Below are 12,047 nucleotides of genomic sequence, written 5' to 3'. Positions count from 1 at the left end.
ATTATTTGGCCTTCAGCTGCTAAGCTATGAGTGTAGGACCAAGTCTTTTTGCCAGTCAGAACCTCTCACCATAGCGAACTGAAATCAAAGAGAATGCTTCTGCATTTGTGATTCATTGTTATGATTGTCAGGAGCAGTCAAGGTACCATTGTGGACAAAGGACATGACATAAAGCATTTTCATACATAAAGAATGTTATTTACCTGCTTTGTATCATTCACAAGCTCTACAAAACTGGGAGACAAAAATCCCTTTCAGCTTTTGAGAGACAGAGTAGATTGTATTATGCTCAAGGCTTATTTTAGCACAGATGAAGAAAACTCTTATAACTTGGCCTCAGATAACTTCAGTGACCTCCCAGGATACAGAATTTCTTCTAGCTATTGCATATTAAATGAGCATAAATGGGTAAATCGAATGTGCTTTCATTTATTCTGAAGAATAGCTGGTGATATGAATTGTTCAACTATCTGAACAGAGGAGAATGAAGATAAGACTGCAGCAAAATTGCGATATTGCTCTTGCAAAAGGGTCGTCTTCAACATGTGAGCTTCATACCCAGCATGCTAAAGAATATTGAATGTTATGTCATCTGAAAACTTTGCTGTTCATATCCATCAGTCACTTCACATAGATTCTGATTCCTGGTGGATAAAACTTGCAGAGGTAATGTTCTGTGACAAAAGACAGAGTCTGAACTGATCTCTGATACTGCATTCCTGCAAATCACCTGGAAATAAAAGTTCTCTACTGGGAAACTGGAAACCCAGTGATGTTGCCTTTCTAAGCCAATAACATGACTGCATCTGGTGCTGAGAGAAAGTTATGTCTGTATTATGCCTGTTTGAGATTGTTGTGTATAGCACAAAAGTATCCATTGTGTTTAGGTCTTTATTTATTTATCAAGAAGTCAAAAGGGCCGAGAGGTGAATGGAATGAAGACTGTACCAGTCTCAAACAAATCCCAGGCATGCTTGGCAGGGAGAGGGTCTGCAGCGGTGTTGTCCACATGTCATGTTTCATGGCTGCATTGAATGACTTGCAGCTTTCCACAGGGGTTCAGTGCATGGAGTGGGTGGGATTTACCAGATATGTCAGGCTTATTCCATGCATTCTCATTCTCAAATGGGTTCTTTTCAACCAAGGCAACCTTGTAATATTGTCCTGCTTGGTGTTAGCAGCAGGTTTGAGGCTCAGGAGTTGTGGGTCTCCACAAACACTGCCTATTTCTAATGGTGCTGTGTGGCTTGGCCACATCTGAAGGAGAAGTTCCTACTGGCTGAAACATGATAGCATTATGGATGGAAGAACTATGGAATTTGTCCCCTAGGACTTGCGGTTGTCTGACTTCAGGTTCATCACCACTGTGACTCACAGTCTCTGGTTACCTGCTTGCAAATTCCCTGCCACCCCTCTCAAAATAATGAAAAGTAGTCCAACGTGTCTAAGAAACCATCAGTATTAAATCCTTCAGATTTAGGTCTCGATTCCTGTAACTTGGGTGGTGGAGGCAGGTTCTAATCCCTTGTGTCATATGTGGGGCTTGCTCTTTTCGTGAGTTTAAAGGAAACAAGACAATGGACTCTTTTAATTTAGCAAGTTTTATTTTTATTTTTTAAATGTTGGCACCAAAGTAGAAAGTACTGTACAATCAATATAAAGCATCTTTTAAGAATCTTTCATGCCTGAGTGTACATCTGGAACTGTTTGCACTAACTAAAAGTAAAATAAATGCCACAGCATATTATACCACAATTTTTTTTCATTTAAAAAAGGAAATTGAAAACACACCACTCCTAGAAATGCTTGACATTGAATTGGCTATTGAAATGGTATCAGTAAAGTATTTATATATTCCATATTTTGTTCCATACATCAGCTTTCCTTGATGCGTTAGACTTGGATGTGTGCCATGTGAGCTGAAATGTTGCCATTTATGAAAGACCGCCTTGTTTTAAAAATGGACTAAATCTTGTAGGGTACAGGAAGTAAAGTAACTCAGTTTGAATGCAGGCACATCTCTCTTTGCCCCAGCTCCTGCATGCTTTGTCTCTTCCTTGTTTGGTTCAGAAGCTGACTGTGCTTACAGTAAATATCAGTGTTCACCTAACAGCTAAATATAGTGATAAAAAAAACCTCTACTGTAAAAACTGAATGAACAAGAACAGTATAGTTCTATGAACCAAGAAATCCACATAATTTAAAGTTGGTTTTACAATATTCTTTAATTTTAAATGAAGCAAAATACTTCTGTGGTTAAATCACAGTTCTTCACACTATGCTGTAAAGGAGATTCAAGAATGTGTATTTCAAAATGTTTTGCTTGGGTTTGTTTTTAAATAAAAAATATAATCCAAAGCAAATGCAATAGATCTCTGCATACTTGAAACATGTTTTCTGAATTTATTCTAAGTCTCTTGCTGCTCCAGAGGATTGTGTGTATGGATTAGGACTAGACCATTATTTCACCATCTTTCTCCATCCTGAACTGATTGCAGTGAACACTACAGAATGAGTTGCAGATGTCTCCTTTTCCTTCCAGTTTGGAGGACCTCTGGTTTCAGTCCCATTTGATCTGAACTGGGCTAAGAAGCACAGGTCTGCCATTGTTTAAAGGGATTCAGTGGAAGAAATTGTTGCACCTGAAAGAATTTACTCCCTCTGTGTATACAGGCTATGCTTTTAAATGGGATGCTGTGAGACATGCTGCCTGTATGAAACTTTCTGGTGTGTCTTTCCTAATTCAGGATTATTGTTTGAAATGTCAAGGTCCATCTGAAGAAAAAGAAAGCCAGAACTAGCTTTGCAAGTGGGGAGTTTGGTTTGACTCGAGCATAAACATGTTTTTGAATTCAAGAAATTGAGCTATTTTAAGACATGGTGAAAATTCTTCTGAATTTCAGGTGAAATTCAATGTATATGTCTTTGAATTGTAAAACTGGAGCACGTGTATGTGAAATCTTACCCAGGCAGGTTTTGATATGTTAAAATCAGAGTTTTTCCTCTTGAGGGATTCTTTCTTCCCCTACCAAATCCTCATTACCTCTGAATGTATGAATAGCAGAATATCCACTGAGAGTTTGTATGAAGAATGTCCATACATTAAAAGCCTTGTGAAATACCATGTCTTGAAGGAAATTGACTTGTAAATATGACTTAAATACCATTATGTCTTTAGCTTTCATGTCATCAAGCTATTTGTCAACCATTGCAGTAAAAAGTGTTAGGCTTATTGTTTTTATTAATTAAAAAATAAATAATGAATTGTAGAAGCTGGAGTTATAGGCTAAGTGTCAGACACCAAAAGCTTTAGGAAGATAAGATCACAAGAACTGTTAACACTTTTGTCAACAGTGGCTCTGATTTGTGGCTGTCCATCACCACTTCATCCCCTGAGTCATCTGTCTTAGAGCTGCTGAGGTTCTCTGGTGCTGTGGGTGGTGGGACAGGGGTGGGTGCTGTAGACAGGTGCTCCCAGTCCCATCACTCCCTCAGAGTTCAGGGAGCTGTATGGAAAGGTAAGGAACAGGTAAAACAGTAGCAGTACGAGCAGAATGGCTCCCACAGGGGTTTTGTTATTAAAGAGGATGGAATGGTGAGTTGTGAAGGCTGTTCTCCTGGGTGGTGTGATGGTGTCTTCCAAGCATGTGGAAAAACTTTGTATTTTGCATTGTACTTCTTCAAAAGCCCTTTTTCCTTGCTCCCATGGAGAATCTCTGTTCTGACAAAATAATCTTGTACTCTGGCAAGAGATGTTTTGGGGTGTGCTTGAAAGGAGCCTTAATGTCTCCTTAAAGAAGGTAGGACTAGGATAGTAACAGACAGTCAGAGAGAAATCTGCCTGCCTGCAATCATACAGTAGGAGAATAGGGTTTAGGGCTTTGCAAGGGAGAGAGAGAGGTAACAAAAAGGTAAGTGGTATGTAAAGCATGTTTGTGTTTACGTCTAAGAGGTCCAAAGAAAGGTAATTGGGAAAATCAAACCTAATGTTATTAGATTTAGATGAGAAGTACAGGGGTCTGTGGATACGTTCAACAATCTGCAGACTGGGTGGCAAACTGTTCGAGGTAGTAAAAACCATTTGGATCACGATAGAGTGGCAACCTGAAATCCGAGGGCAAAACCAGCACACTCTTTCCCACTACCATGTTCAATTTAAGTAGCAAAACATTGCCAGCTTTGTGGGAAAGTCTCCCCCCTCTGATCTGAGTGCGTTTCTGATCAAACCTGAACTTTGAAATGCAGTGAAGGGAAGGGAGGGAGCAGGAGCCGTGCAGTTGGTTACAGCTCAGGATCGCTTTAGTTATCACCAGCTGAATTAGAGGATACAGGCTGTGCCTGCTTGCAGCAAGCAGCAGTCTGTTAGAGGAGCTCGATTTCTCTCACTCCTTCTTCCACCCACCTCCATCTCCTCTGTGCCTATGTCTGCGCTCCCACATGCTTCAAATCTGTGTACCTGGACTGCCTTCCTTAACAGTTCAATGTGAGTGTTAGCAGAATGAAAACCAGATGGACCAGCAGTTCCCACTGTTATCTCCCCACCAGCTCTGGCAAGCCTCCCTTTCTCTCTCCTTTCTTGGCATGGGAGAAATATTTGCCTTTATTTAGGAGGGCTTGGGCTCACTGCTGTGCCTCTTTCCCTCTGTTGCAACATGAGCTGAAAGCTATTTATTCCCTTGTTGCTGAGGTTGGTTGAGGTGAGTGCAAGATGAATTCAGCTATTAAGGAAGTAATTAACATTTCAAGATGAGTTTTCATAGTTCTTTATAATAAATTAATGGCTTATTGAAGATAGAGATTTAACTGGTTTAGTATACTGATACGGAAAGGAAATACAAATAGAACTTGTTTAGAAACCTGTTTTTGTTTTCCAGCATGTAATAATTTACTGTTTCTTGATTAGCAAATCATACCTCACTTACCTGTGGAACAACTGTAATATTTAAGGTAATCATTGTGGTTACTCTTCTCTCCATAGCTGAGGTTTACTAACCTTAGATCAACACTACAGATCCTATAAAATTGTATCTCTATTCCCCTCATCCTATTCTGGGGGTATTTCACTGCTCATCTTCCCGAAACTTGTCTCTAAATTCTATATGAAATTAGTCCCTTTCACTGAGAGCTGAAACATTGCCTGTAGGCATTTCAACAAAGGTTGAAGATGGCTTTTATAATTGCACTACCTGACATGCTGCACCTCTGGGACTTACTACTTACTTCCTCAGTTTCTTCAATTTCAGACAGAGAAAGATTGATATCTGTTATGTGTTGTTAATTTTTGGGGGGTATAGGGGCTGTTTTGATTTTTTCCTTTTCTCTCCCCCTTCCTTTTTTTTTTTTTAACTTTCTCATATTTAAGTTTTCTGATAATTAAGTGTTTTGATGCTCTTTTAAACATACCTGTTCTTTGTTAAATGTGTGCATTGCATTGAATTTTTGTTATTGTCTCTCAGAGCAAATTTCAGATATTATTATTACACTGAAGTTTGTATGTTGTTAGTAAGAACAAGGAATTGTGTCACAAAGTGAAGCGACAGAATTTATAGAATGTGACATGTTTTGAATTAAAACCACAGACTTACGTGCTTGCCCATTAGCAGCAACACATACTTGCTTTACAGAATAGTTTTGTAGAGCTCAGGAAGACTTCTGTTGGGCTGTGTATAAATAAATAGCCCTGACTCCCCAAAGAAGGGACTGAAGAATTTGACTTATTCCCATTCAAAGCTAAACATCATTGTACTCATCTCTTTTCATGATGGCTTGCTAAACTCCTGGCATGAGTGAGAAAGCCTTAATTTTGCCTTCAGCTGGTAAATTTTGCTGTGTTTTGCCCATACTTAATAAATGAAACATATGGGCTTGGATGATTTAAAAAAGACAGCTTAAGGTAGTGTCATTCAAAAAGATGTTGGGAAAAAGAGTGCACTTCTGTAGCTTTTATATCATATGTGTTGTATATTTAGATCTTCAGTTGCAAGAGAAGTGTTAAGTTTTTTCCTGGTTTTGCCTTATGTTTGTTTTGTTTTCTTGGGGAGGTATGTTCCTGCTTATCTTGCAGGTTTTGAGCATTGAAAGTTGTTCTTAATATGTGATGGTGCAAACTTACATGCTTATTTGAAAATAATCGTATGCATATGAGATGATTGACATACCGTTTTGGCATGTTGTGTTTATTTTTCTGGTGAATATGAGAATAACCAGGGGCACTGTGGTACAGTGATACCGAGGGTGTGTGTATTTAGCATAAGTTTAACATAAGATTACAAAGAGAACCAATGGAGAGGGCAGCAGGTGATACAAAGAAGAGACATGAAGAGAGCTTCTTTCAACCACTATTCCACCCAATATCTCACCTGTACTAAAGAGCTTCAGGTTTTAGTTCTGGAAGAGATGTCATAAGGGGATTTATTATCTTCCTGTTCCTTCATCTATTTTTTCCTCCTGGCTAACACGAGAGCCTTGAAGGGAGGTGGCATTATTGCAGCTCTAGGAGTGCTTGGGAGGTAGCATCTGCACATGCTAGAAATAAAAACAGAAGATAATGCAGCACTGCTACAAATGAGGTCTTACCATATGTGTTGCACCTTCTTAAGTAAGGTTTAGATGATGTAATTTGGGAAGAGCACACTGGAGTAGAGAATCAGGTGTAATCTTTCACAGCAGATGCTGAAATGGCTCACTTCTTGCATTAGCTTTTAAGTTTTTGTCAGAGGGGGTGTGCTTGGGGAAATAAACCGGTGTGTTCCTGTGGTGTGTGTTGCAGATCGCACTGAGAAGCATTCCACAATGCCAGACTCACCTGTGGATGTGAAGACACAATCCAGGCTGACGCCTCCAACCATGCCACCTCCTCCCACTACCCAAGGAGCTCCAAGAACCAGTTCATTTACGCCCACAACGTGTAATTAGTCTTATTTTCTTCCTTTTCTTCCATCTTCTTTCTGTTCTATGTCAGAAACCAAAATAGGTGAAGGGAAATGTGCATGAAGTGGCAGGAACAACATTTGATTGTATTGGGATAAATTAATTAAACAAAACAAAGCTCACAACAGGTTAATGCATCTTTAAGGTATTAAGACATTCAGCTCAGAGTTGTGTTAGTATTTCATTGACCACTTGGTCACAGTGTTGAAGAACAGTGAGCACTGGCTTCCCATGTACTTAATGGTCAGGTTGGCCCTCTTGTGAGAAGGACAGAAAACCTTCTTCTCTTACATATTATTGTGTTGTTTAAATGATCCCATTCCCTTGAGTATAGAAACTTCAGGGAGTTTGTTTGTTTTTTGCTTTTAAAGTGGAGATAATTCATAATGAAAAAATACTAATCTTCCTTCTGCTTATGTTTCAGTGAAGAATTCTGATTTCAGTGCTATATAATGTCTAGTTAATATCGATATAAAACCAAGATTAAAATCCTTTCATAATTTTTATCTAGAGTTTTCTAGTCTGTTACCACTTTTCTAAATCACTTAGGGCTGCATCTCTGTCTCAGCTTATTGATGTAAACATATAACAAACTCTACTAGTCTTGATGTATGCTGCATTCATATCAGCATAACTGAGATTTGAATCTGGCACATTGTCTGGACTATTCTTTTCACAGTCATGAAATGATCCACATTTCTCATACTAAGATTTAGCTGCAAATTTTTTGGTCTCTTTTATACTGGCTTGTAATAGTATAAACATGAGAATGTGTTTACATTTCACGTTTTAAATAAAACATTTTTAGAACAGTAGAATACATATGCCTAAACAGAATGAAGGCTGCGTCTTCTATTTGTCTTGCATAAGTCTGTTTTAGTCCCTTTCTCTCTGTTAAATGCCTTATTTAAAATTCACCTCTATGCAGAAGGCCAGCTGGAGGCCTTTGTACTACTTATCCCAGGGAACCCTGTCCTGACAATTTATGTTGAACTTAAACAGTGAGGAGGGTTTGTGCCAGCTATTCACATAAACTCACATTTAACCCAGTGACCCTGATCCTGCAAAGATTTGTCTGTTTTGCTTAACTCCAGCACCTGAATCATCCTGCATGGAGCTTCACATTGGAGCTGCTTCAGTCTGAAGTTAAATTGTTTCTAGGTTTTTGCAGGATCAGGTTCTTGCACATTAAGCTTTCCAGTATGATGCCCTGCCAACAGTTCAGGATGATCTTTGGCAATCATAAAAGGAATACGAAAATGTTCTTTAATCACACTTACTTTCCTCACAAGGCTTCTCGATGTTTGTTTATTTGATTGAGTTCAGCACTTTGAAAGGTGTATGAACTACAGCTTGATTTTTGGGACTCCTTATTTGAAGACTAAAAGTCTAAAAAAACCCTGATTTTAATTGCCTTTTGCCCTATCAGATTTTGGAATTTGGCCTTAGCTGTTCCAGCTTGTACAATAAACAGTCACTTTTATCAGAGTGTCTGTTACATTTATTATTACTACAGTGGGAATGCCCGTAGACCAGGAAGATCTAACTTGTTTTCTGGTCTAGAAAATCTTTGTTTTCTTTGATTTAGATGATTAAAAATTCTTGACGTGTTGTAGTTTGAAATTTTAAATGCTACATTCTTTTGGATTAGCAACATGGTTTTGTTTTAGAAATTACGCACAACTTTGCCAGTTGGCAAATTCAGATATTGTAAGGAAAGCACTGAAATCATGGGACTATTTCATTATTTCTTTTGTTGTGGGAGGAATCTTTACTGGCCTTTCTTCTCCCTGTATCTATCCTAAGTGATGAACTCCACACTTCTCTGCTTTCTTGATCAGTCCCAGCATCCTCTGCCTACAGCAGCCCCTTATGGGTGACAGAGTTGTTGGTTGGTGTCAGGGTAGATCAGCAGCACATGTTGCTATTCTCCCCAGTCCTCATTTTCTAAGTTCCTGGTAGGATGACTTTTGGCTATGTGAGTTCCTTGCAATCACAACATATTTGTTTACTCAGATACCTCTCCCCAGTGCAGCACTCAGAGTGTGGCCTGGAGCCTCATAGGGAGCTGAACTTGCTGAGGCCAGCTTCTTTCTATTTCTGCATTTTCAAATCCTTGTTCTCAATAGCCCATGCAGCTAGAATAGGCAATCAAAAGCTAGGAGAAAGCACAAGCAGAGGCTAGATAACAATTCACATAGCTTTTTCTGTCATTCCTCTGGAAGGCAGTGACTAGGGCAACAAAAACTCCTTTGAAGGTTTGTGGTAGTGATTTAAATATAGTAATAGGTAGTGATTTATATCTAGCAGTAGGTGTCCACCCTGAAAAAAGGACTTCCTGGTTAAAGATAAGGACAATCCATGAAGAAAATGAGATGAGAATGGGATGTTTGGCTTCAGAGAGGCTGGTCATTGAGAAACATTGAAAGTATTTAAAGTTGCTAGCTTGCCCTCATTGTGCTTTTAAATAGGAAACAAGTTAAAGTGATATAAAATGCATACTCCTATGTGTTTTTTATTGTAGACAAGTTCCTGATTTTCTATATTTTTTTTGAATGGGTTCTGAGTGATTCCCAAAAGAAAATCAGAAAATTTCTCCGGGGCTGTGGCCCATTGAGTGCAGCTGCTGCTGGGTACAGTCACATACTGCGTGCCCACACCTGCCAGTGCACTGGTACACTTGTATTTCTAGGGGAGCCATCCTTTTTCTTGCTGTTTGATGTCATTTTAGCAAATCAGACGCAACCTCAACTGCATGTGTTTTGAGTGTTGCTGTTCCAACTTACCTGAGTGGAAGAGGACGTCCTCAGTTTGATTCTCTGCTCTCTTCTAGAGTGCGGATGAGACTCAAACTGAAATCGCTGCCAAAAACTCTCTGTTGTCTTCAGTATGTCTGCATGCATCTCGTTGCGATAAATTTTGAATGCTTAGGACTTCAGATAGTTATTCTCAAAGCAACCTTGCAACAGGAGGGAAGTGCTTTCTTATCCTTTTCAGAGATAAGGTGCTGGCATGTGAAAGCAGAGAGATTTGCTCATGATCTCTGAGAAGTCTTCTGAAGTCTACCTTGCTGCCCTTGCTGCAAGGCTTCAGGACACAGAGCATTGGCAGCATTTGTACCTGCACAGACAACTTTGTGTACTCCATATGTTAGCAGCTAGGGAATCTGTATTGGAAAAAATAACCTTCTCATTGGGTGGTGTAAGGTTAAAACGTGAAGGTCCTGTTTTATAAACACAGCTGTCAGTTGTGTGTACCAAACACAAGTAAAAATATTCAGAGATAAACTGAGGCTTCATGAAATATGTCTGCACGTTTTTTCTACCTTAAAGAGCAATTTTTTTTTGTCTTCAGTCATACATGCACTCATGCTTTTTATATCTCCATTTCCCTCTCTCTCTCTCTTTTTAAAATCCTCTGACAAAAGGCTGGTATTCAAATGGTGCTTTTCAGGTCTAGGAGCATTTTGAAGGGGCTGTGTGAGAGGCAACTGCTGTTATTTCCAATCCCTACAACGTTCAGCACCAGCTACTTGGGAAATAGATATAAACTGCAGACTGTCACTCTGTCTAAAGGCTAATTATCTTTGACTGTGCAAGTTAATTAATTCTGAGGTCAAGTGCAGAAAACATAAGCTGATGGATTTTCCCTCTGTCTCCTTTTTCTCTCTATCTCTTCCCCAACCCCAATCTTTATTTTATCCTCTGTCTCTTTTTCTTTCAGTAACCAATGGCACTAGCCATTCACCAACAGCGTTAAATGGAGCTCCATCTCCTCCTAATGGCTTTAGCAATGGGCCATCCTCTTCCTCTTCCTCTTCTCTGGCTAACCAGCAGTTACCGCCAGCTTGTGGAGCTAGGCAGCTCAGCAAACTGAAGAGATTTCTTACAACCTTACAGCAGTTTGGCAATGACATTTCACCAGAGATTGGGGAGAGAGTGCGTACCCTTGTGCTAGGGCTTGTGGTAAGCAAGTATTTTTTCTGTTCTTTTCCCTCTTCCTTGCTTGATGTGTTTATTTTATAAATGAGTGGGTCACATGCGCTGCATTCATCGTACTTTAGGGATACCAAACGTGCAAGAGTGAAGCTCCAGCTCCTGCTGACAGAGCTAACATGAGTAGCCTGACTAATTTCCCACTACTCGCAGCTATTCCCTACTAGGTATAGCCTTGACTATTTTTGCCAGTATCTTGTTATGGTGTAATGGTGTGAGAGGGTTTTCAATCTATACTGGCATTACACCTAATGTAGACATACCTTGAATCCGGTAATGTAGCACAATATGGTTTGACTTGCCTAGTTTAGTTGGATGGGGAAAGAAGAGAGCCCTGTATATATAGTGTCAATGGTTAAAAGGGTGAGCTGAGTATGTTTGGACTGCAGTTATGCTGTGCAAAACCCTTTCTCAGTATCATTGAACCAAATAATTATGAACCCAACAAGGCACTGCTGCTACTTAAGTCACTTTATAGATAAGGTTATCTCTATTTGATGGTATGGCTTAATGAAAATTTCAGCTCTTTCTTACCTACGTCTGTCCATTTGGGCTGCCCTCACATGCAAACAGTGAAATCCAGCCCAGGCTTCTTTGTACTCCAAGTCCTTTCTCTGCCAGACATTGTTGTCTCCCATGTATTTCCTTCAGCAATAATTGGATGTACTGGGGAAGATGCTATTGTGATGCTCTAATTTACATCTGTTCTGAGCAGCTGCAGTTGCCGTTGATTTCATTTGGAGCTGAGACTGACAGCACTGTTTAGCACTAAGGCTGAGGGGTGACTTCACAGTCTTTGCTTGTATCTTCACAAGCCCTACCTGACAGCAGTGGATGTCCTTTCACTTGGGTCTGCATCAAAGGGAAGTTTTATGTAGGCAGTATAACATTAGTAACTCTTGCTCTCCACTTGTTTCCGCATTCAAAATAAGTGTTTAATAGGGTTTTGCTTGTCACATGGTTCTCTTTGGATGAGGGAACTGGTAAAGAAGCTGAAGGTGGCTTTGGGAACATCCACATTCCACTGATTTTCAGATAAAAACTTCTTTTCCACTGTTATTAACAGTTGATTTCTAACTTCATTTGAGGTCTTAGGAGCAAAAGGAGCAAATTAGGATTTTT

General features: G+C 39.6%; 1 protein-coding gene across 2 annotated transcripts in view; it reads left to right on the top strand.

Moving 5' to 3' along the window:
* Positions 1-12,047, top strand: part of RUNX1T1 (RUNX1 partner transcriptional co-repressor 1) — a 115,100-nt gene that overhangs the window by 57,047 nt on the left and 46,006 nt on the right. For both annotated transcript variants that reach the window (XM_053944263.1, XM_053944254.1), the window contains 2 exons: positions 6,770-6,907; positions 10,654-10,895. In XM_053944263.1, coding sequence (XP_053800238.1) covers positions 6,770-6,907; positions 10,654-10,895 — 380 coding nt within the window. The remainder of the gene's footprint in view (positions 1-6,769; positions 6,908-10,653; positions 10,896-12,047) is intronic.

Source organism: Vidua chalybeata, chromosome 1, assembly GCF_026979565.1.
Source record: "Vidua chalybeata isolate OUT-0048 chromosome 1, bVidCha1 merged haplotype, whole genome shotgun sequence".
Classification (NCBI taxonomy): Eukaryota; Metazoa; Chordata; class Aves; order Passeriformes; family Viduidae; genus Vidua; species Vidua chalybeata.
Note: the sequence above shows the minus strand (reverse complement) of the source record. Positions and strands in the feature narration are given on the sequence as shown.